We start from the raw sequence: 24,162 nt of genomic DNA on the forward strand, positions 1-24,162 counted from the left end.
ATGTGGCTGGCCACTGCGAGGACAGGCTGCTGAGCTAGGTGGGCCACTGGCCTGATCCAGCTGGAAGGCTGCTCTCAGGATTCTGGCTCCCAGCAGGCACTGGGCTGAGGAGGCCCCAAAGCAGAACCATGAGGCACCAGCCCTCACGCCTGGCCTGGACGCTGCCCCTTCCCCAGCCAGCCTAGGGATCCAGCTCTCAACTAACCCCCTCCCCCCTCCAGAGAACCCAGGCCTCCTGGCTCCCAAAGACATCTGCCACCCCTCCCTGAATGCTACCAGACACCACTGCCAGCAGCTCAAGGGGTGAAAAGGTACTGCCCCTACGGCCTTCCCCGCTATCAAGGCCACATGTTTGCCTGTAGGGAAAATAAAGCCGGCTGTGGACAATCTCTTGTCTCCCCATCCACTCCCTGTTTCCGCTGTGTTTGCTCAGTGCCTCAGAGATGCCGCCTCTCAGGCTCTAACCACACCCAGTCCCTGCCCCTCAGTGTGGGGAGGGGGGCACGCTCTTTCCAAGGGATACACTTCTGTGGTCCAAGTCACCTCCTCGTTTTATTTCAGGCATCCCCCTTTCCCTCCTAAATCCACAGCACAGATGTTCAAAGGTGTGTTGCGCCCAGGGTGCCTCACCCAGATGCCATGCAAATCAGGAGACGCCTTGCAGCCGCTCAGTGCATTTTAGTCCCCTTGCTCCGCTGGTGACTTGCATGTGCTCTGACCCCAAACCAGCCAACGATGCCAGCCAGCAGCAGCAGCAGCATCACGCCGAAGGTGGAGAGGAAGGTGGGCGCTCTGGGCAGGAGAGGGAGCCCTGCTCCCAACTCCTGCATTTCTCCTTGGATCATGTAGAGTTCATCCAAGATGCTCATTAACGTGCAGCAGTGGAACCACTGGTGACTGTGGCCCCAGATGTCAAACTTCCCCGGGCTGAAGCGTTCGGGGATCTTGCCGACGTTGAAGATCCCCGAGGCCAGCAACCAGAAGCAGTGGCGCAGGAAGAAGTGGCTGGTTCCTTGCCCACCCCCGGCCTGCCACAGCTTGTGGAAGACTGGGATCGAGACCACCCCAAAGGGGAGCAGGAAGACCAGGGTGCGGATGAGGTAGCGGTACCGTGGCCATTGGTGGCGGGTGCTGCAGCAGGCCAGGGTGCAGAATAGGGCGATCAGGCAAGCTGTGGGCACGTACAGGGTCTCAAACCACGTGCCCACGTGGCCGGCCACCACAGAGAGCCATCCCATGGCCTCCCCGCTGGGCCAAGCCCTCGAAGAGTCCAGGGGTGTCAGCAGTGGAGATCCTCGCGGGTAGATGTAGTAGAAGTAGGCCAAGGAGGAGCCGACTGTAGGCGCTGATGGTGCCGTAGTCAATGTAGAAGCAGATCTCCCGGATGACCAGTGACATGGAGTTGAAGAGGTGGGCCATGCTGCTGGCCACCAGCAGGCCACAGACCCCCAGAAAGTAATTCCAGAGGGGGTAGTAGAAGGGATCCAGAAGCCCCCCAGGCACTCTCTGGCCTTCCCCCCAGAACTGCTCCAGAAAGTGGAAGGCAAAGACAAAAATGGCCAGGAAGTGGGTCCAGAAGTTGCCAGTTTCATTGGTGGGCCGGAAGGCCGAGACCAGGCACTGAGCAAAGGTGTAGCCTGGGCAGCGATACCCGCTCAAGATGAAGTTTTCTGTCATGCTGGGTGACAGAGGGGAGGGCTCCGCTCTGCCCCTGCATCCCAGATGGCGGCCCCCAACCCTACAATCGCGAGGGAAGGGGAGAGCGGGTGGGGCCGCGTCTTAAAAGATCCCCCCAACACACACACACACCGATAACGGGAAGAAATGTGCAATTGGGAGCCGGCCGGGGCGGAGGATGAGAGCTCGCGGCGGGGAGGCCAAGCAGGAGGAGGGGATGGAGCCGGGCGGGTACCTGGGCGATCCGTCGCCGCCTTCGCTGCCTCTCCCTTCCTCCTCCTCCTCCTCCTGCCGCCGCAGACGCGACCGTCACCCGGGCTGAAGAGTCGCCGCTGGAGGAGGAAGAGGCGCGAGGCTGGCGGCAGCGGCTGGGTGCCCTTCCCGGGATCCGCAGGACTGACCGCGGCCGAGGCTGCCTTTATCCCGGGAAGACTCCGCCTGCCTCCTGCCTGCCTGCGGGTGGCGGCCCGGGTCCAAGCCCCGCCTCCGGGGGGCGCGTCCAGCCGGCCGGGAAGGCAGCAGGTGCGGCGGAGGTCGGCGCGTCTGCCGGCGATGCTCCGCTGAGCGGCCGGCGGATCTGTCCCCGGGACACCGGAGGGCGCCTCTTTGGCGTGGCCTTCACCGGGCCTTGAAAGCCCCTCCCCAATGGGGAGTACATATTAGGCGCCCAGAATGGAGCACTCGCTTCAAAGACGGCGAAATTATAATTTGGGGCGGGGGTGTCGAGAGAGCCCCCCTCTGGGGAGGAGCAGCCTGCAGGAAAACACGGCCGGGACAGCCGGTCTGCCCCGCCCTCCTCACTAGTTTGGGGGGAGCGTGCAGAGAGCTCAAGGACGCCCACTAGGCGGGGGGTCGGCGCAGGCCAAGCAGGGGTGCCCTGCGGCTGCCTCCCCTCCAGCGCCCCTCCAGTCCACGCCAAGGCAGCAAGGTCCAGCACCCTCCGCTCGCTCCCCGCCTCCCCCCGCCGCGGGCGGCTGGCAACACCTTCAAAAAGATCAGTGGGTCTCCCGGCTGGGCTCAGACCCCTCCCTTTCCTGAGGGCGGGGGCGGGGAGGGAGGAAAAGAGCTCAGGGTCGCCACCGCCGCCACCACCAGGAGGCGCCCCAGGAAGCAGCAAGAAGATGCGAGGGCAGGAACACAAGCCAAGCCCGGATAGTGACCTCTCTCTCTCTCTTACACACACACACAAAGTGGACCCCTCCCCAGTTATGGCCCAGCCCGCCACGGCCACTTCCACTCTGAGCAGTGTCTGCTGCGGAGGGGGGGGCACAGCGGGCCTGGCCCTGGAGGACCCCGGGACCCCTTTGGCCGGCCAGCCCCTCTCCCTCCCACCTCTAGGCATGTACCATCTCCACCCATCTTTGTTCCTGCGGGAAAGAGGCTCAGGGGTCGTGCCAGGCCCCAGCAGCCTCAGTGGGCCGTTTGGGCACCCTTGCCTTCGGCCTGGGGCTGGCGCTGCTGCTGCTACTGCTGGCATCTGAAAATCGGCCAGCCCCCATCCTGATGCCCCTCTGTTGCAAATCTGTGACTATTTCTGGCCCACTCTGTGCCATAGATGATCTCAGGGTGAGTAACAACCATTTAAGATACAGTAGAATGACTGCCTTCAAGTCGATCCCGACTTATGGCGACCCTATGAATGGTGTTTTCCTGGTAAGCGATATTCAGAGGGGGTTCACCATTGCCTTCCTCTGACGCTAAGAGGCAGAGACTGGCCCAAGGTCACCCAGTGAGCTTCATGTCTGTGTGGGGATCCGAACCCTGGCCTCCCAGGTCGTACAGTAACAACAGGAAAACCCAGAAGCGCAGCCCTCCAGCAGCAGCAGGATCTGGCCAAAAGGGCCCATCTAGTCCCCTCTCTTGTTCCCATCTTGGCGGACCAGCTGCCCTAATGGGACACTGGCACCCTCACATCCAATTAATGCAGTAAAGGCCGAGTGCGCTGTGCCTCCCATCTGCCCCAGGACAGGTGGACAGAGGCACCTGTTGGAAGAGAAGCGTCTGCAGCAGGAGATGGGTGGTTGTCTTAGCTGGGGGAGGGGGTGGTCCAGAGCCAGGGAGCCAACATCTGTTCAAAGATGGTATAGTCAAGAGGGCAATATGGGGAGCAGCATGGCTTCAGGTAATTGGACCCTGAATCGGATCATGCCGGGCTTGATGCCTCAAAACTAACACCTGGAATGGGACCCGGTGAGGAACAGGGAGCCAGTGCATCGTTAAGGTCAGGCATAACATGCAGCGGGCAGAAAGGCCCATCAACACTCTGGCCCCTGTTTGCAGCAGCTGCCATCTCCAGACGTTCTTCAAGTGCAGGAAAGAGCAACCAAATCGACCAAGGGGCTGCAATCACTCCCCTAGGAGGGAACATACAACATTTGGAGCTTTTCAAGTTTAGAGAACAGGCAAGTAAGGAAATGATAAAGGTATATAAGATTGTGCATGGAGTGGATGGAGAAACATTTTTTCCCTTCATAGTAGTAAAACCCAATGATGGGATGGAGATTCAGATCAGCCAACAGAAAATAGGTTCCCACAACAATGCATAACTAGCTCCCAGGGTTGGCTGCCTTGAGATGTGATCAGGGGCACAAGCTTAGACGGCTTTAAAATGGAATTGGACAAATCCATGGAGGAGGAGGAGGAGCAGAGCCTATCAATAGCTTCGAGCCTTGCTAGCGAAAGGGAGGAGCCTCTGGGCTGAGAGGCATTCACCGCCGGAGATCAGTTGCAGGGGAGGGCCGATTGCACGCAGATCCTACTTGCAGGTTTCCCCTTGGGGCGTCTGGCTGACCATTGCGGGAAAGAGAAGGCTGGACTGGTCAGGAGCTGGGAGCTCCTTCAGTCCCACCCTGGAGCTGCTTCAGGGCTTTCCTGAGGTTGGCCCCACTTGCCTCCCCCATGGGTGCGGAAGCTCCCGCCCCGCCCCGCCCCGCCCCGCCTCTTCATTCCTCAGGATCAGGGGCCAGACTCTTCCCTCCTCCTCCCCCCGCCTGCCTGCCTTGTGGGTATTTTTAGACGCGTCCCCCACCGAGAATGTTGGGCCCAGCGTAAGAAGGGGACGATCCGACCCTGCAGACAGACGGGGCCACCTGCTCCTCCCAGGCCTGGCTCAGGGCCCCACTTGGGGTCGCCTCAGGACAGCAGCTGGGACTCTTGGGAGGGGTGGGAAAAGATGAGTCGCTCCCTCCCACTTTAATTTCTTCTTCGCGAGATTATTCTTCCCCCGCAATCCCACTTGCTGCCACAAGGAGGCGCCCAGGACCAACGCCCAGGACCAACTTTTCAAGATGCACCGCCTAGCTGCCCCTGCTTGGGGGTTGGGGGAGAGCGATCTAGGGGCCAAAGGGGATGCTGGGAGCCGAGACTCCCTGGGGATCTTGGAGGAGGCGCCTTTAAGCGGCAGAAACATGGGGGGGGCAGGGAAGAACAAGGACTCCCGAGATTAAATGGGAGAATGGTGTTAAACGGGGGGGGGAGAGAACTCCTGGGTTCTTCACCTAGGGGGGAGGAGAACGAATCCTAGCAGATTAGAACCGGTGAGGCGTAGAGAGTAGAAGCAAGGAGCCTTTGCTTCCCAGGGAGCAAATGGAGGCCAAGGCATCTCCTTGCTTGGGGCAGGCGCGTGCGTAAAGCTCCCTTAATTCCTCCATCTCCCGCCGCCGTTGCCAGCCAGCCCAGTAGCTGGGTTTTGGAGGGGGGGTGCTTGCGTGCGTCAGACGAGACCGTGACAGGAGTCTGGGGCAACAGAGGCAGCAGCTTGGGAGCCAGGCGGCCTGCTTCCTTGGAAGGGTTGCAGCAGGCCAAGAGGCCTCTCGGGCCAGGTGGAGACGTGGGCCCTCTCCCCACAGACCAGCTGGCTGCAAAGGGGCAAGGCAACCAGGCCTCGGGGGCCAGGCCCAAAGACAGCCTTGGCTGTCCTCGCTCAATTTCTTTCCCCCGCCCCCCAGGTGCAATCAGCACCCCTCGTTCCCCTCTTGCTTCTCCATCCTGGCCCAGCCGCGGTCCCTCCCTGGGGACCTTGGCCCTCGCCAGCCGGCCTCGCAGCCTGAATGATGTGGCAGGCCTCGTGGCTTCCCCTTGGCCCGCTGCGAGGGTGGAAATTTAATCCGCGCTTTCCTCGAGAAAGCAGGAGACTCCAGGAGCCGCTGTTGGGGCAGCCTGGTTTGGGGGGGGGTTGCCAGTACAGTACCCCGCATCTCCTATCCAGACCTGGCTAGACCCCAAGAGCAGCCTTTGCCAACCTGGTGCCCTGCAGCTGTTTCAGATTACAAGTCGGCCAAGGCCGTCTAAGGAAGGGGGAGCAAGACCCGTGTGCAAAACAGGCCAGTGACCACCACCCCTTTCCCCAAGAACTTGGGCTTCAGGCCATGCAAAATAGGGGAATGGGAGTGCCTGGCTGGGCTTGCTCTGGATCTGACGGAAAGAGCAAAGACACATGGGTGATGCCCCAGGCAGGAAGGTCACCACAGGGGATGAGAGGGAGCACACAAGCTGCTTTCAAGCTGTTGTTTCACCCAGGACAGAACTTTGGGATATTCAAGCCAGCCTAAGGTGAGACGGCAACCGCTGTGCCTGGAAGGAAAAAAAGCACCCCTGCCCAACCGCACCCTCTGCGCATCTGCAGCCCCAAGATGCATCCAAGCACACCAGAGAGGATGCCAGTTGCCCCCCCAGTCAGGTGGGGGCACCCTGCCTGTTCTCCTGGACTCTGCTTTGAGGGGGACGCTACTCTCATTCTCCCTTAGCCAGAGGGACAAGGCAGGCTACAAAGCTAAAAAGAGTGAGGAAAGGGCAACAATGATCACCCCCCTTTTTTTGTTGCTGCAAGTGACGAAATGCTTTGTGGGACAGAGCAGGGCTTTGTCAGACTGAACCCGGGGAGGCCCACCTTTGCCCTGGAGCCATTGCCTCAGGACCGCCTTGGCTTATGGGGCAGCTGCCCCCAGAGCCCTTCCGTGTGCTGTTGTCTTACCCCAAGCCGAGACTGGAGTGCACGATGCCCCCTTGCCACACCAGCACTGTGGAGGGTTATACGCTGCAGGAGGGCTCACACGTGCTGTGCCACCACCACCCCACTTGCCTTGCGCCAGCATCTGGTGCCAGGCCTAAGGAGCAGCCGAAGCTGATTGATGCTGGCAGAGACCATTGGTGTGCCCAGCTCTACTGTCTGCACTGACTGGCAGCCGCAGCTCTCCAGCGTTTTTCAGGCAGGGGACCTACCTGGCGATGCCCTTGGGGGTTGAACGGAGCCCTTTGCAGGCAAAGCAGGCGCTCTGTGCAAGGTCAGGGAACCCTTCAAATGATCACAGGGCACAACCGTCTCCTCAGCCAGAGGGACAGAGGGTGAGCAACGAGTCACAGAAGCGCAAGGGCTGCTTCGACACTGAGCTCAGTGGGAAGAGCTCAAGCATGTTACCATTCAAGGAAGGGCCAGCACAAGTGTGTAAAAATACTTTTAAGAGAGCTGCAGCCTGGGCATGCACAGACGTGTGTTGACACTCACCCCTGCACAGACGCAAGCGCAGGGAGTCTGTGGGATACATCTCCTCTCCCCCTTTATTGGTTATATGGAGGCAGATGGGGGCAGGCAAGTGCCACTCCTTGAGGTGGTAAGGGTGCACGGCCAAGGTCTCTGTCCGCAAGTGAGCAGGGAGGCGGGGCCCTCCCCGGACAGGCTCAGGTCCGGTTCCTGGTAGCAGGCGGGGCACAAGGGCGTTTGCTGAAGTTGGTGAGGATCTGGTGCTGCTGCTGACGGAAAGGAACCACAAAACTGTTGGGGGTCAGCTGCCCGGCTCCGTCTGCGCCCACCTTGCCCATGAAGACGTAGCTGGCCCCTGCAAGGGAAGAAGCAGCGAGGATGAGCCCCAGGCTCCTGCGCCACTGGCAGAGGAAGCCAAAGGCCAGGGCAGTGCACCAGGGGAGAGAGGAGGGCGGGCTGGAGCCCCAGACCTACAGCAGGCCAGAGGAATCTCAGACGCAAAGGCAGATGGGGGTTGTAGTCCAACACATCTGGAGGGCGCCAGATGGGCAAAGGTTGCTGCAGGAATCCCTCAAAGCACTCCCCTCTCCCCCCGTTCTGCACAGCGCACCCAGAAAGAAGTTGAAGGGGCTGATGGTGGAAGCAGAAGGAAGGCTGCACAAGGGCCTCTCACCTTTCTTGAGGATGGGGCACTGTCTGCAGGGCACCTCCAGACGAAGAGTGGCTCCATTTCCGGCTGCGGGGAGGCTCAGGGCTCCAGCTTTGTACGTGTTGGTGAGCGTGAGCGTGGCAGTCACTCTGTTCCCAGCTCCCCGCACGGCCGTTTTCACCGTACCCGTGATCACTGCAAACGTGACACTAGGTGAGAAGCAGAACGGAGGGGGCAGAGCCTGCCTTTTGGACGGGTTAGGGCTTCACTCCAGGGAGAGTTTAGGTCCTTCCTGATTCTACAGTTGCCCTGCCCGGCTGAGGAGCTGCCCCGTTGTATTTCCAGAACCTGGCAAGACAAGTAGCAGGGCTGCACGCTCCCACCACAGACAGTCACCCACAAGTCTGTACAAATGGGTCCACCTGCCAGACCTGCTCCTCAAAGGCTCACCAAAATCACTGCTGCAGAAATTGCTTTGGAGTGTCCCTGTCCGGCGGCACTGCTGTGGGCATGAGACCTCATCTGAGGGAAAGAAAAGGGGAGTGGGGGGGACAGGGAGACAGGAGTATCAAGTCACCCCCCCACCTAGGAGAAGGCATGGTTAGACACACACACACCTGGGCCCCCCCGCTTCTTTCTTAACAAGAGTTGGGGAGATGGCTTTGCCCCCAGTCACAGGGAAGAGTATTCTGCACATGCTCAGGGGCATACTCTTACCTCCACCTATTCCAGGAGAGAGGCCTGGCAGCCCCCGTGAAGCCTGCCCTCACCCAGATACCCTCACAGGGTCCCTTCCACGGGACTTACCAGGGTCTGTTGCTGTGGGCTCTGTGCCGCTGGGCCGAGGCTTGGGGTTTGGCTTGGGGCCTGGAGCTGGCTTGGCAGGAGCTGCGGGATTGCTGGCAGGTTTGACCTTTGGAGGAAGAGGCTTCCTGTCCGGCTGTGCTGGCTTGGAGCCTGGGAAGACACGTCCCCCAGGCTGGGAGACGGCTTTATCCAGCAGCAAATTGGGGTTCTTCACCACATAGGAGGCAGAGAAGCCATCGGCCGTGACACTGAGGTCCGAGACGAACTGGACCAGCAGTTCATTCCCATCCGAGTAGACCGGGCTAAGCGATGGAGAAGAGGAAAGAGAGCTCTTGCTTCCCTTTTGCTCCGGGTACACACCTACAGCTAGACCAGTTCTCCCTCTCGGGAGACTTCTGGGAAACAAAGTCCCCAGTAGCTCCTTTACATGACAGGCCAAAATTGGATGAATGCATCAGGACTCCTCCCAAACAGCCCTGGGAGAAAAGTAGGTCTTGCTTGCGTGGAATTCAGTTGAGATAAGCTTTGCAAAACCTGAGCTACTTGGTCAAGACAAAGCTCCTTGCAAGTCCTCAGTTCTTCCACCAGTTAATTGCACTAAACAGCTAGACAGAGTGAATGTTTTTGCCTTTAACACACATGTGGAAGTCAGAGTGGAAAGGAAGGTCAAAATTAGCCTGATTGTTCTTGGCTGAGCCTGGCTGCCTGTTGCCGAACCGTTCAGCAAAGTGATACCATTGCCTCAGGCACCGGCTGCAGCCACAGCAACTGCGGCCCCCAACCTGGCCATTCCTCCTGAGCACCACCAGCATGGAGAGGATCACCCTCAAGTAATTCCTTATGAGTAAGGGTATGTGTCAAAATATGCCTAAATGATAAATATTTGATATATGGCATGATGTACCTCTGGCCCTGCCTCTGTTCCTTAGGGTTCAGGGGCCCTCTTGGAACAGGAGTACAAGAGCTGGATTATGTTTGTTGTACTTACTGATCTGAAATAAAATGGTCCTTTAAAGGCAATTCTTGCCAGTTAGGGTAGTCCTGGCGCCCTCCAGATGTTTTGAATTACAACTCCAACAGCCCCAGCCAGGAAAACATCTGGAGGGCACCAGGTTGCAGAAGGCTGGTGCACACAGCACCGAAGGGCCTGACTCAGTCAAGTCCTGTGTTCCTTTGCATGTTCACAGGTACTGTGCACCTTGACATTGGTGGGGGAGGGGACCAGGGGAGGGCTCTGCCTAACTGAAATGCTTTGGGCCAGCCCAGTGGCTCAGGTCCCAGGCTGTGGTCTGAAGGCACATGAGGCCAGCACCTGCTGAAGCAATGCAGGGTCTGGCCTGGTCAGTGCCTGGATGGGAGACCGCCTGGGAACCACATGGAAGCCGGCCTGGGTTTCTAGCATGGAAAGAAAGGTGGGATGTAAATGTAATAAATAAAAAATAAAGTCCTGTCACAGGCCTGAGAGGGAGATGCACTAAACCTTCCCGACTGCAACTTTCCAGAGGAAGGGCAAGTGAGGCCCTGAAAGGCAGTCCTACCTGGGTGATTCATCCCCACAGAACTTGCCGACGCGCCGCGAGTCATCCCGGTCTCCTCCATTGAAAACCGCAACGTAGTCATAGCGGCAGTAAGTGTCAGGCTCTACATCAAACTTCCCAAAAGTCAGCGCAATCACCTGGCCCGGGTGAGAAGGGAAGGGGGTCAACTCACACTGCTCTAGGGTGTCTGTGTGACCCATGAGCCTTTGGGGGAGAGATTGGATGGCTGCTAGGTGCCCCCACTAGAGCAATCCCCATTCCAAAGAGGGGAGGAGAAGCCCCAGAGGGACAAAGGAGCTGACAAGATGAGGAAGACCTCCTAAGGGGCTGGGCCAGGCCGAGCACCACCCCCACCGCCTGCCAGCCATATTACCTTGTCCTTTGGGGCAACAATGTGCCAAGAGCAACTGACGCCAGGTGGGTAGTCGCTTTCAGGCCAGTTGGGGGTTTTGAGGGTGCCCTGGGGTTTCTCGAGTTTCCCCCCACAGAACTGGTGCTCTGCAAAAAGAGAGGGGCAGCCAAAGGAGTCAGCAAAATGCAACAGGCCTGGGAGGAGACGGAGTCCAGCGGGCAAAAGGAAGAGAGAAAATGGCAAATGCTTGTCATGTATAGAGCAAAGAGCAGCCTTTGGGCACCTGCATGCCTGGGCGAGGACACTGCTTCGATAAGGGTAAAAAAGGCATATGAAAGCAAGCAGAAGCCTTCTCTCACTGTCATCTCCTCTCGCATGGGTGAACGGCATTTAGGGCCACGTCTCCAGGCCCAAAAGCCACCCTTGCGGCAAGAGAAGCTCCTTTCTTTGGGCACAAGCAACCAAAGATGTTGCACAACAACAGAAGTGGGCAAGGGCTTCATACCAGCACTAGAGTATATTCCCCCCCCCCACCAGAATCTGTGTGGCAGGCGCTTGTTCACCCACTGCAAGCGCACACACAGTCACATGCTTGCTGTCACATGACATGTGCACAGCCACAAGTAGACACGTCACAGATAAGTGCAAAAGGCACACAGATCCAGCCTTTCAAACCAAGACAACCCTCCTGGCACTGCAGCCCGCATGTGCCACATTCCCACGTGCAAGCTGGTGAAATCTCTGCACTCCCTTAGGCCAGCTGGCCATTCTTTTGCAAGTGTGCAACTTGCTTCCACCCGCATGCCAGCCAACATTCTCTCTGGGAAGAGATCCTAAGCCAAGTGGCTCCCTAACTAAGCCTGATTCATAGGCCAGGCCTGTCCTGTGTTCAGTGCAGGCTTTTAAGTGCCTGGGATCAAAGCCCCAAGGCGACAACTGGAGGGTTGTTGCAGAAAAGGAGGGGGGGTTGAGGGGGGGAAAGCAAGGCTGGGCTGGCGCTGTCTTTTGGTCTGAATCCTTGTTTGCTCTGCAAACAGTCCAGGGGGTGAGCAGCTGGGTAGAGAGAGGCCGCCCAAAGGGAGCAGAGCCATACAGGAAAACAGCAATTTTGGAGACCGCAGCACTCCTGCTAATGACCGGTTGCAGAGGAACAGGGAACGGTTGCAGAGGAACAGGGAACGGAGATGGAAGGAAAAGGCCACAGTTGTCCGGGTATGGGGGGGGGAGCAAGGAAAGGCAGAGCTTGCGAAGAAGAGGGGAGGGATGGAAATAGCACCGGGGGTGGGGTACTGAGCAACTCTCTGCCAAGCTCCTGCCCCCCCAGCTTTGCCCCTCACTGGCAGCCCTTCCTGAATACAGAGGATGGTGTATCCCCCTCAAGCAAGGAGCCCAAGCCTGATATCCCTTGGCACTGAACAGCAGCAGGAGCATCCCCCCCTCTCCAGGCAAGGTCATCCCCACCCCTTCCCAAGAAGGGGAGCCAAGTTCAGGCCTGCCTTTTAGATTTCCCCCAGGAGGCTCTGGGGTGCAGCTAGGGAAGATGGGGGAGGGGACCTCAGGGTCTCATACTTGCCATCCCAGTAGGCCCACGGCCCCCAGAACCCCAGGAGTCTACATGGTTGGCACCCCATTTCCTTCATCCCTTTGGGCACCCTAGAAAAAGGTTGTGTGTGGGGAAGGGAGGCAAAGGCAACTGGGTGCAAGATGGAGAAGGGGGTGCAACCTGCACACATACACCCCGCCTCCCCCTTGTGCTGAAGCTCCAGGCTGGGCAGAAATCCAGCACCTGAGGGTTAACCAACGGGGGTCCCCTCCACCCACTCTGTGGCCCTCCACTGTCCCCTAAAGAGTTGGACTAAAACAATAAACGCACCATCTGTGCATACTTCAGAATGTTAACATTTCTCATGGATGTATTGATGCTTTGGCCTGGCTAGACAGAGAAATGCTGGGACACTGAATCGCTCCTTCAGTGGAGGAATGAGCCCCCACATTCCATGCATCACCCCAGGGAGCAGAGTTCCAGCATCCCCACCTCCCAGGTGGCCAGCTGTTTCCTGCGGGTGATTCAGTCTAATCTCTCTGCTTCCTGCAGGATGGATTCTTTTTATACTAGGCTGAAGGTCAAATAGTTGACATGATTCACAATGCTTGCAGAGCTGACCTCCTCAAGCGCTTTGGCTATCCCAGCATGAAAATTCCCACCTTCCAAGAGCAAATTTAACCAATGTTTGCGAACAGATTGAAAAGCCTCCCCTCCTTCAACACACATCCCCCTTGCAAACTTTTACTAATTGCTTGTCAACTGAATAGTTATTTGAGATCCAATTCTTTTTGGATCCAGAATTGGTTACTTGCAACCGCCTGAATTTTCACAAGACATCTGCAGTCATGAAATACAAAGTTACCAAATATCTAACTAATCAGAATTAAAACTCTTAAATATACAAATTAAGTTTGATAGGGAAAATGGACTGGCATCCCAACCACGAGTTTTTCCATTCTTGGCATAGGGCCTCGAAGGATAATGAGTAATTTGCCAGAGCAACTGTGGGTAAACGACCGAATCTGGAGCAGCTTTTGCCAACCTGGTGCCCTCCAGATGTTTGGACTGACTGGGGCTGATGGGTACTGTAGTCCAAAACACACGGAAGGTGCCAGGTTGGCAAAGGCTGCCTCTGCTCTGGAAAGGGGGCTCCGGATGCCTCCAGCAAGAGGAGCCCCTTACCGTTGACATGGGGCAGCCCGCCATTGAACCACACGAGGAAGCCTCTCCCCCCGGTGCCCTCGTCCGACACCATCTGCAGCATCATGCGGTTGCTGGTGGAGAGGATGGCGCCCGGGCGGAAGGTGCCACAGAAGCGCCCCAGGCGCTGCCCCTCCATCGCCGAGTGCCCATTGTACACATCCAGGTAGTCATAGCGGCAAATGGGGTCTGGTTCCAGGTCAAAGACCCTGAAGGAGAGCATCACCACTTGCCCTTCTGGCACCTGGAGAAGAAAGAGGTGGTCAGAAGCCAGGAGGATGGCAGCGTCTTGAAGGGACAGAAACCAAACGCACATGCCCAGAAGAGAGGCTGGGACTTACCTCACAGCACTGAAAGTGTTGCACCCCCTAATTTTCACCTGCACCTCGCTCTTAAATAAAGCAACAACGACGCATGCAGCAGGCAGAAAGAAAAGTCAAACATGCATTTTCCATTTATGCAAGCTTCATGTATGTGCAACATCAGATTTGGACATGCAGATGTTCTAACTGATGATTATTGTCATTCGTGAGCAAGCTGAACCCTCCCATGACTATCCCCCTTCCATGGATTAATTAAAACTAGAGCAGAATTCTGGAAATTGTTCAGTGACAAGCATGTAAGGCCTTAACATGCGCATGGATAACCACTCAGCCCCTTTGAGCATGTGATGGTGCGGATAAGGAACTGCCCACATGCAGGGGCCCCATATCTGGGATGAGGGGGGGAGGGAGGAGTGCACCAGGAATCTAGGCAGGCAGCCAGGGGGACCTGACAGCCAGCCTCCCTCTTGCCCCCCCCTCCAGGAAGAAGCGGGAGCCACACACGGCCAACCTCCCAAGTCCCAGCAAGGCCAGGGCTCCAGGAGGGCGGGCCAGAGCTGTCCCCCACCCCGGATGGTCACCGTGATGCTCCAGGTGCAGGTCTTGCTTGGAGGATAATGGCTGGGGAAGCCCTCGCTGGCAATGTAGCCGGTCTCTCCAGTATAGTCACCTCCGCAGAGAAAGACGGGCCTGGAAAGGGGGGGAGAGAAGTTGAGAGATAGGGGGAGGAGGTTGACAGGCTGCTGCCGCCCCCACAGCCTGGGGTGGAGGGGAGTCTGGGAGAGCACAAGCCTCTAGGAGAGCCCCAGTGGGCAAATGCGAGGGGAGCCAAGTGAGGATTAAGCCTCACACCAAGCAGGAGATTCAGCGGGGGCGGGGGGCCAGTGGCTATGAGCCCCCTGCCTGGCCTCCCTCCCTCACCAAAAGCCACCCCCCCAGCAGCCCGTCGAAGAATTCTGGGAATCCGCTTGGCTGGTCCAGCTGGGCTCCTGGCAGCGATCAGCCGCCTCTGCCTAAAGCATTCCAGATGTGCGGAGGGCGCCGCGGGGGGGCCAAAGGGGTCCACCGCCCCCGTTCTGGGACAAGCAGGGATGGCGCCAACGGGGGGCGGGGAGCAGGCGCCCCCCGAACAAGGAGCTCCCCCCCAGAAATACACCTTGCTCCTCCTGTGCCCCCCCCCGAGTATTTTCTGGTGCCGTTGCCGTTGGTGGGGGGGCAGCAAATGTCGGGGAGCAGCCGAAGGAGGGAGAAAGCGGCGGTTTTGGGGGGGCAATCAGGAGGAGGTCAGAAAGGAATGGGGCTGCCGGGGGCGCCGGGCTGGCCGAGCAGCGGAGTCCGGGCGGGGCGGAGAGGTACCTGCTCTGGTTGTGGGTGGGGGCGGCGGCGGGGTTCTGGGCTCTGGTCAGCTGCAGCAGGGAGAGCAGCAGAGCCGGGAGGAGGCAGCAACCGGGGGCCATCCTCACACTTCTGGGCGCTTCCCGGAGCTGGAGCCGGAAGAGCCTGGACGGGACGGACGGCCAAGCTGCCGGCCTGCGTGGGACGAACTGGCGGAACACCTCCCACCTCCCGCCCGCTTCAAGGCAACCGGGGGGCGGGCCGGGAGGGGCCGAGTTGCCGAAGGGGAGGGCGGAGAGAGGGACGGCGAGTCCAGGCGCCCCGAAGGCAGGCAGGCGGCGGCACGCCGTTGAGCATGTGCAGACTGCTCCTATCTCCCGAGCGCCTCCTCCGGGCGGGTCTGCCTCCCAGCCGCCAGGGAGGCCTCCTGCCACGGCGGCCCTCAGAGGGAGGAGGAGTAGGAGGAGAGGTGGGCCCTTCCCAGCAGAGGGCCGGAGGGAGGCACGGCGCTGTTCGTCAGGACGCCCTCCCCTCTCCAGCTCGGCGGAGGCCGGCAGGGGTCCGTGGTCGGTCCGTCCGTCCTCCCTCCGGTGCTGCTGGCGGGAGGGGGAGGGGAGCGAAGCCCCCGCGTGCAGCGCCGTCAGCATCCCTGCGGGCGCGGCGCCTACCCCGGGGTAACTCCGGCTCACTTACTCCGGGGTTCTGTCTTTTCGTCCATCCTCAGGGATTCAGCCATTCAGTCATTCCTAGTTTGTTTTTCATTAACAACCACCAACCAGCCTCCCCACCCCACGTGTTTGTCTTACTGTTCCTTTATTAAGGGCGCCCCACACGCGCCTCCCACCCAACCCGGCTGGGGCTCCAGGTAGGCGGGGCGGACACTTCTGCCCGTGGTGTGTGACGTGGCAGGGAGCTCCCACCAATCAGGGTCGGGAAGGTGGGCGTGGTTTAGTTGCGGGGACAGGAAGGCGGCGGAGATCAATGAAGACGGGAACAGCTCGCGGGGGGGCGGAGTTTGTGGAGCTTTTCCCTCCCCCAAGGCTGCTCCTGGCCATTAGAAGAGCCAGAAGCGAGAGAGCCCCGCCCATGGGGGGGCCGGAGAAGGAGAGGCTTGGGCCAATAGGGGCGAGGAGAGGGCGGGGCCACGGTGCGAGCGGAGAGGAGGCAGCTGGTGAGCGGGGAAGGGGGCGGGAGCGGGGGCTCGGTAAATCCCTGCCCCCCCCCGGTGCGCCGGGGAGTCTGAGCAGCTGCGGAGTTCCTCTCGGAGCCGGCCCTGGAGACCCCCGGGGCAGACAGCCCTGGGCCAAGAGGGGGCGAGGCGGAGGTGGCTGCCTGGGGGTCCCGGGAGAAGCGCCTGCCAGGCTGCGGAGGGAACGGCAGGAGCGGAGACGCGGGAAGGGGATCGTGCACGCCTGGGCGCGTAACAAGGGGTCGGTAGGGAATAAGGCCCGCAGCCGCCCCGGCGCAAGGCCCTTCCTCCCTGTGAGGCGTTCAAGTTGCCTCTGAATCCCTCATGCCAAAGTCGCTTTTTCCAGCAGGGCGGTTCACCCTGGCTCTGGAGCTGCTGAAGCCGAGTGCCTCTGTGCATAGGCAGAGTTCATTTCCGCTGCTAGTCGTCTTACAGGCGGCATGAGGGAGAGGGCTTCCAGCTCAGGAGGGCGAGCCCCGTTGAACTGATGCCCGCCCCACTACTGCCACTTCTGTCCGTCTCTTTCCCCCACCCCCACCCCCTTTGCCTACTTGCACAGGAACATTTGCCGGCGGGAAGAGCAGTGACCCTGCCCCGAGGAAGCAACCGGCCCGGCCCGGCACAGAGAGGGCAGCAGCGGGCAGGCATTCCGCATGGGACACACCTTATCCCGCTGGCCCCAGGTGAGTGTGCTGCGGGCAAAGAGGTGGGTGGGCGTGGAAAGCAAGCAGAGACGAAATAAGAGACTAATCCTTGCTGTGGCAGGACTGTCCACCTGCATAGCATGTGAAGCTGTCATAGGCCATTCTGGACCCTTGAGCCATCGGGCTACGTAGGTGCTGTAAGCAGGGCTAAGCTGTAGCTTTCCAGGTGCTGCTGGATCTGCCTTGGCCATCAGGCCCAGTGGTCAGGGCAGATGGGAGTTGGGAGTCCTACACCTGGATGGCCACAGGTTTCCCATCCCTGGTCCACACTGACCGGCAGCAGCTTTGCGGCGTGTCAGACAAGGGGTGGTTTCCTTGCTGCAGATTGGAGCTCCTGCAAACCTGCAAAGGTGTTTGTTGCGCTGCCAGTGGGCTCTGCCCCTTTCCCTTAGGTGTGTGTAGACAGCACGAGGCAGTGGCACACCTCAAATGTTTTGATGTGGGACCCTCTTTCCAGCCAACTCCAATACCTCCGTTCCCTCCAGCCTCTGCAATGGAAATCACAGGAATATCACATCAGCAGTGTTTTAAATTAATATAGGGTGCCTGTACAGGAGGGCCCCACTCATATGGCAGGTTACGTTCCAGACCCCCGCCGAAAAGCAAAAACTGCTGAAAAGCGGAACTCATTGAATAGAATGGTGCGCAACACCCAAAAACCACCCTAAAAGCGGAACAAGCACCGTATGAGTGGGGCTTTAGTCTAATTTCATCTAATTGAGACCACCGCATTAGCGAAGTGCCGTAAAGCGGGGCCCTACTGTATATGTATGTATGTGTATATGTATGGAAATAGGATTCAAGCATGGTGTACAGGAAGGGTGAGGAAGTTGTGGTCCTCCAGACGCTGTTGTGCTTCAACTCCCATCATCAGCCCCGGGCAGGGGTGGAAACTGTAGCCCTGCGGCTTCCAGAGGACCCCTGGAGTGGGTAGGCCTATTTCTCAAAGGCCCACACCACAGCAATGTTGTACTGCAGGCCCAGTGGGAGGAGTGGGAAGCCCATGACTGTGGATCACACCAGACACCTCTTGTCGCGGCTGCCCCACCAGGGAACATGCCAGGTCCCTCCATTTGAAGGGCAGGGAGAGTCCAGGCGTCACTTGCAGAGCAAATCCCTCCAGCCAGCACCAAACCCGAGGTCAAGCTGCATCCGCAAAAGCAGTATTTGTCCTGCCCGTTGGTTTGGGGAGAAATGCACTTGAGACGCCCTTTGTGCATTTCTGCCCATTTGTGAATTGTCCCCCCCTTGTCCCAGGAAGGGTCGCGTAAGGAAGCCTTGCCTCTTTCCCCCTCCAGGCCAGGCTCAGCCAGTCCCTCCACGGATCTTCATCCTCTACGTAGCGGTGGCTAGCACCCTCCATGTCACCCTCCCCCAGAAGCTGGTGGCTGCTTACATCCTCGGTAACAGCTTCTCTTGGGATCGGGCCCTCCCAACTCTGCAACCGAGGCCTGGGTGGGCGGTAGAAGCTTGTGAGAGCACAAGTGTGGAATGCAGAAGGCCAGATGATTCAGTCTCATACCACAAAACCTCAAATTCTAGGGGCAGGCAGCTTTTAAGTTGAGATGAAGTAATTTGAGCATTCCCAACTGCTGGTCCGAGCTGTGGTGGATATTCCCAGCATGCCCTTCTTGAGAGCAACGCTAACGGAGCTTGCCCCAGGCTCATTTGGAGCACAGGACTCTGACCCAATTGATGGGCAGTGGGAGGGAGGGGCTTCCCTCCCTGGGATCTAAGGAAGAGCTACTGCGTTCTGTGTTTCGGTATTGCCTCTTAACAATGGCGTTCCTGCGGACCTGAGCCCCCCTTCTCTGAAGTGTACTGAACGTGCAGGGACAAATCAAGGCCAGGATTGGGGGGGAGGGGGCAGCTTGTCCAGGAGGTCCACAAGCCCCTCTTCTCCCCCACCCTGCCACGAGGGTCCATGCCAGTCTACCATCCACGAATGAGGAAGCATGGTGACCCCCTCCAATCTCATCCAGCCACCTCTTTGCTGTGAATGCCCTTGTGAGTAGCAGGGAGCCTGGCTGCCCTGGCGGTGTTTGGAAGGTGGACGCTTTGGGGGATGGCCTGGAGCCTAATGTCTTAAAAGGGCAGGAGGTTTGGGGGAGGGGGGTTATCACACCATCTGCCTGGACAACTTTCCATCATGTTGAAATAAAAACAAGCCATCCAAACAAGGACTCTCCTCCAAGTCACGGCCCTTCCTGACTGAGCAGCTTGGTCTTGTCAGTGGGTGGGGAGCAACAGCCGCAGCCAGGCCCAGAGAACAGAAAAGTGCAGAGCAGCTTAACCTTTTGGGGTTTACGGCCAAGAGAAATAGCGATCTGCAGCACCAAGAGGAGTCCCTGGCCTCCAACAGCTCCTAGGCCCTGCTTTGCTGACCAAAGCCCCAAACGAGCTGCACCCCATCGTGCCTCTTCACTGCAAGGCTTGGGGGGTTGTATTGGGGGGCTTCCCGGAGTAGCAAGACTCACCCCCCCCCAGCTCAGCACCCCACACTCCCTCCCCCCGTGCCCCCCAGCCCAGCGTCACTCTTTGGAAAGGAAGGGCAGAGCCTGTTGTGAGATCTGGCAGGTGGTTCCCACCTTTTATTTAACAGGATTATGGTATAGATTCTTCAGCCATGATTCCGGGGCAGTAAGGACAGAGCACAGCCCCAGAACACACACACAAACAGCCCCTGCCCCACACATACATCCCACAACCCACCCACCCCATGGAGAGAAAGCCACAAGAAAACCCTCAAGGATCAGCTCAACAAGCAGTTTTGGAAGGGATGGACAGACCCACTACCCCTGCAAAGGCTCTGGCTGGCTAAGAGATTCTAGGCATGGTGGGTGGGGGTGGGGGGAGAGCGTGGCATGGGGAATTACAGCAGACTCCCCTCTTGGGGTAAATGGTGCTCCACAGGATTACTTGTGGGATGGGGTAGGGCAGAAGAGAAGGTAAAGAGCAGCTCGAGGGTGCTTTGGGCAGGATGAGTTCAGCCCCATCCATCAGCTTCTCCAGGCAGCCTAGTGGGTCTTTTTTTTTTTATGAGGGTGGGTCAGTGGGTGTTGATCTAGGGTACTACCTTCAGTCACAGAGATGGGAGACTCTCCTCTCTTTGACCCACTCACCACCCCCCAAAAAAACCCCACGGTAAGACATGCAGACACCTTGCCCTACTGAATTGCCAAGCGCTCTGGGGCACAATAGCAGCAGGCCCACTTCCTGAAAGGGGTGCTACTCTCCCCTCCCCCAGAACTATAGAAGATTGACAGCTCCTGGATGGGAAGAGTCAGCAGCAGGGGGACCCAAAAAGGATCTTCCTGCTCCCTCCTCTAGAGTCCAAAAAGGGGCAGGAAAAGCAAAAAGGGGGCCACAGATTTTGAGCCAGGTTTCCTGTGCCAACCTTTGCTTCAAAACTGAGCGTGCCTGTGTGTGTATGTGGGGAAGAATACTACCACTTCAGTCCCTCTCCCTCTTTCAAATATTCCAGCTGCTGATGGGTGGTGGGCGCTCTCCTGCCCCGACACAGATCCCTTTTGTCCCAGCCCCACAGAGGTTTCTTCTGCCCCACAGACTGCCATTTCACAAGCAGAGACTATTGGGAGGATTGCAGCCCCACAGAACGTACAGCCAACATGCCCCAGTCCCCCTACCACCCAAAGCAACTGCCCCCCGCTCTGCCAGCCTCCCCAGCCCCCCTCGCCGGTTGGCCAGCCCACTTTGGAATCTCCTACGAGAGGAGGAAGCACCCTGCAGTCCTTGGGAGACGGACGGGGGGGGGGGAAGCATCAGAAGTGGCCATTGCCCAGACGTTCTGACTCTCCTCCCTGCCCCCTGGCCCAAATCCTTAAGCGCTTCTCTTGGCAAGCCACCACACTTCCTTGCACCCAACCCTCCTGACTCCCATGAATCACACAAATGCTTTGCGCAAACCCTTCACAGCACATACTTCTCCACTTTCCTTCTCAAGACAATAACAAAAACATTCTCTCTTCCCTCCCACCCCTCTGGCACACTCCCAAATTCATTCCTATTAAAAACCTACAAGAGTTTCTTTGGATTTCCCACAAAAAAAGCCCCTGATGCAAATGGCGTTTGCTGACACCTCCCCTATTCACCAACTCCTCCCTGCAACCGCCGGTTCCAAGCCTCCATCGCCCCCGTTCAGTTCCACAGCCCCCCATGGCAAGCTCAGTGTTGTTGCAGAACGAGGGCTCTGTCCTGTCCATCCACGGCCAACAGGCAACAATCCCACGAACAGGCCGCGCTCCAGGCCGATGGTGCTGCGCCTCTCCTCCTGTTTGGCCGTGCTGGTGGCAGGGAGCGCATGAGCAGCCTTCACTCTGCCACCACAGCCATCAGACGGCACTTTCACGCTCCTGTTGCAGGTTGGGTGCCGATCTCTGCCGGCGCATGCGTGGCGGGGGGTTGTTGTCGGGGTTGCTGGGCCGGTGCTGGGGGTACGGCTGGTGCTGGCGGGGGTAGTAGTTATGCTTGCGGGCCTGGAAGTGCTCCTGCGCCTGCTGCCCGCGCCTGCCTCGCTGCCCGCCCTCCAGGGAGTTACGCCGGGCTGAGCGGCCAGGGTGTTTATTATTATGCTGGGGCACTGGGCTGCTCCGCCGGGCAGGCCTGCTGGGGCTGGGGGGTCGGGGAACCTCCTCCCTGGGAATGGCCTCCTCCCCGCCCCCCACCATGAAAGCAGAGTTGGGGCCCCAGGAGTAGCGGTGCTGAGGGTTGCTTTTGAAGGGGAAGCGCAGCTTGCAGTCCTGCGGGGGGATGAATTTGCCGTGGGTGGGGGGCAGCTGGCTGCGGCGCAAGGCTTTGGTCAGCTGCTGCTGCTGCAGGTTCTGAAGGCGGGCCTGCTCCTGCCGAAGCCAGCGGAGGCGCCCCCGGCGGAAGGCTGGATCCTTCTCCATCAGGTGGGAAACCCGGTCGCAGCAGGAAGCAGCGGCAGCAGCAGCAGAGCCCTCGTCCTCCTTGGCATCCAGCGAGTCCTGGCTGCCCGTCGGTGCCTTTGGCTGCCCCTCCGACACGAGGCCCTCGGCAAACAGCAATGAGCCCCACTCGTTCTCTAGGTCTTCATCCTCCTGAGACGAGGAGAAGGAGGAGAATAAGACGATGGCCCAGACAGGATCCCTCTCTGCCAGGGTCTGGTTCTGCCACAAGCCTAGCTGAGTCCCCCCACCCCACCCTTCAACCATCACCGCCACCCCAGCTCTAGGGAATTGAGCTCTATCAGAGAAGCTTCTGTGCAATTTTAAGCAGGACCTTTCAAAAACCACAATAAAAGTATTTCCCAACTCTGCCGTAAGTTAAAGATGTGTTTTGACTGAATAAGAGCCACAGAAATGGGGCAAGACAAAAGGAGCATACAGCCCCCCAGTAGGATCCCCCTTCTCTTAGTGCATGTCGGGGTGGGGGATCCTTGCTACAGGGAGGAGCTTCACCTTGCTGGTGTCTCTCCTCTTTAGAAGAGGTGCATAGCATTGGATCCTTCCTTCTGAGAGAGCCAGTGACTAATCCACCCTTTGCCAACCTGGTGCCCCCCAGCTGTTTTGGACTAAAACGCCTCATTTCTGCTCCCATCTAGAAAATGGGGATTGTAAAGATCTCCTCGCTTTGGAGAAAGCAAAGCCTCTCACAATTAAAAAGCAAGCCCCCTGCAAATGGGGAAAGAGCAAACGCTGCAGACATTAAATTTTTTTTGAAGGGAGGGATGCTCCTCAGAGGCACAAGCTGATGTTGGCTGCTCTGTAACTGGCACTTGTCCTTTAATCAAAGGCGGAAGAGGAAAGATCTGACTCCATCTGCCTTCCCCACACTGTGCATCATTGCATAAACTTCTGGGCCAGCTGTCCCCAACCTTGTGGCCTGCAACTCCCAGCAGCAAAGAGATCTCCCCCCCCCGCCCACTCCCCCGCCCTGCCAGAGAGTGTGCCAGTGTGGAATAAACATAAAGCTCCCAGACTGACTTCAGACCTAATCTACCTCAAAGGGTTGCTTGTTAGGTAGCTAAGTATATTGAAATTTATGGCATAGTGTTGGCTTGGCCATATTGCGGTCACGAAGGCAGGAGACTTTTCCCCAATAATCTAAACAGTCTTACAAAAGCAAAAAGTGGGAGGACAAGCCAGGCACTGGGGCTCAGGAAGCGGCACTGGGCCTATGATGTTCATGCAGGAGAAGCACCCCCAGGGGGGCAGGAGGAGAGAGAACGATGTGCCTTGAGGTCACTGAGTCCCACATATGTGGGGGGGGGCAGGAAAGACTATTGGGTCCCTGCCTCACTGCTCAAGAGCATGCCAGGAGGCATCGCCTGCCCCCAAGGGAAGGAGTGGGAGACCCTTTTGGTCTGATCCAGCATCAGGGCTCTCTGACGTCCTTACAGAATAGTTAAGATTTTTGTTGAAGAGGGCAACCAGATTCTTACTCTTGTTATGTTTGCAAATAAGTAGAACATTTTACTGAAAGGCTATTTTAAGCAACTGTTGATAGCCTGCCACTCTGGGCTGCCTGCACTGGAGGGCAGCAGCTCACCTGGGCAGAGATGGGGATCACACGCTCCATCTTGACCACACGGTCCCTCAGCGCCTTGATCTCCTCATCCTTCATGTTGTTCTGGATCTTCACCTCCTGAAGGATGTCGGTCAGCTTGTCAATGTGCGCTCGGAGATCATCTACGTCAGTGCCGGGGGTGCCGGAGCGGCCGTCTGGGGTCCCTCCCCCTGTGCCGGCAGTGCTGTCAGGTTCACCCACACCAACCGTGTCCCAGACATCCCGGGCCACCGCCCGCCAGCTATCGCGCTCGTTAGGGTTGCACTTGCCATAGAGGCGGCATAGCTCCTTCATCTTGACGATGCTCATGGCTTCGATCTCCTGGCGGGAGTGGCGGAAGTCGTTGAGGGCCACCTCGTAGCAGATCTCCTTGACCGCTTGCATCTTGAGGTCAGCCAGCGTCAGCCAGCGTGGATCCTTAGCCAGCCGCCGGCGCTGAGGGATCTGGTACACGCGCAGTGGCTCCCGCTTCTTGCCAGAGCTAGGCAGGCCGCAGCGGCGCACGATGGTCTGCACTTTGGTGGCCGGGAGCTTTTCACGCAGCGATGAGATGAGCCGCCAGCTTTCCTCACAGGAGCGCTTGTCCGAGTCATCGCCACTATCAGAGTCTGCGTACTGGGAGAGGAGGGCAGAGAAGGAGAGGCAGAACTGAGGGATGGGGCTCCAGCGATGCCACGCTTGCACCCAGCCTCCAAAACCAGAGTTGCTGTAACATTTATAGACAGAACTAGGACAGGCCAACAAAGTGCTTGAATCACAGAATAGTAGAGTTGGAAGGGGCCTATAAGGCCATCAAGTCCAACCCCGCCTCTTG

General features: G+C 58.4%; 3 protein-coding genes and 1 long non-coding RNA gene across 5 annotated transcripts in view; 1 reads left to right on the forward strand and 3 right to left on the reverse strand.

The window, feature by feature from the left end:
• Positions 1 to 668: 668 nt before the first annotated feature.
• Positions 669 to 1,677, reverse strand: LOC133366774 (membrane progesterone receptor epsilon-like). Its single transcript, XM_061590251.1, has 2 exons — positions 1,338 to 1,677; positions 669 to 1,171 (listed from the first exon to the last, which is right to left on the reverse strand). The coding sequence occupies exons 1-2, from the start codon at positions 1,675 to 1,677 to the stop codon at positions 669 to 671; spliced, it is 843 nt and encodes a 280-aa protein (XP_061446235.1).
• Positions 1,678 to 7,117: 5,440 nt separating this feature from the next.
• Positions 7,118 to 15,568, reverse strand: PCOLCE (procollagen C-endopeptidase enhancer). The gene is made up of 9 exons (XM_061589376.1): positions 14,928 to 15,568; positions 14,153 to 14,261; positions 13,231 to 13,492; positions 10,524 to 10,648; positions 10,151 to 10,287; positions 8,613 to 8,914; positions 8,256 to 8,327; positions 7,830 to 8,000; positions 7,118 to 7,511 (listed from the first exon to the last, which is right to left on the reverse strand). The coding sequence occupies exons 1-9, from the start codon at positions 15,551 to 15,553 to the stop codon at positions 7,354 to 7,356; spliced, it is 1,962 nt and encodes a 653-aa protein (XP_061445360.1). The 5' UTR covers positions 15,554 to 15,568; the 3' UTR covers positions 7,118 to 7,353.
• A 467-nt stretch (positions 15,569 to 16,035) lies between these two features.
• LOC133367103 (uncharacterized) lies at positions 16,036 to 22,093 on the forward strand. The gene is made up of 2 exons (XR_009758514.1): positions 16,036 to 16,077; positions 16,655 to 22,093. It is a non-coding gene; the product is annotated as an uncharacterized LOC133367103 (long non-coding RNA).
• The window catches only part of KIF1C (kinesin family member 1C), a 43,935-nt gene continuing 39,133 nt past the window's right edge, over positions 19,361 to 24,162 (reverse strand). For both annotated transcript variants that reach the window (XM_061590846.1, XM_061590847.1), the window contains exons 21-22: positions 23,331 to 23,963; positions 19,361 to 21,880 (exon numbers count right to left, since the gene is read on the reverse strand). In XM_061590846.1, coding sequence (XP_061446830.1) covers positions 21,152 to 21,880; positions 23,331 to 23,963 — 1,362 coding nt within the window. In that variant the 3' untranslated portion in view covers positions 19,361 to 21,151. The remainder of the gene's footprint in view (positions 21,881 to 23,330; positions 23,964 to 24,162) is intronic.

This window comes from Rhineura floridana, chromosome 11 (genome assembly GCF_030035675.1).
Source record: "Rhineura floridana isolate rRhiFlo1 chromosome 11, rRhiFlo1.hap2, whole genome shotgun sequence".
NCBI lineage: Eukaryota > Metazoa > Chordata > Lepidosauria > Squamata > Rhineuridae > Rhineura > Rhineura floridana.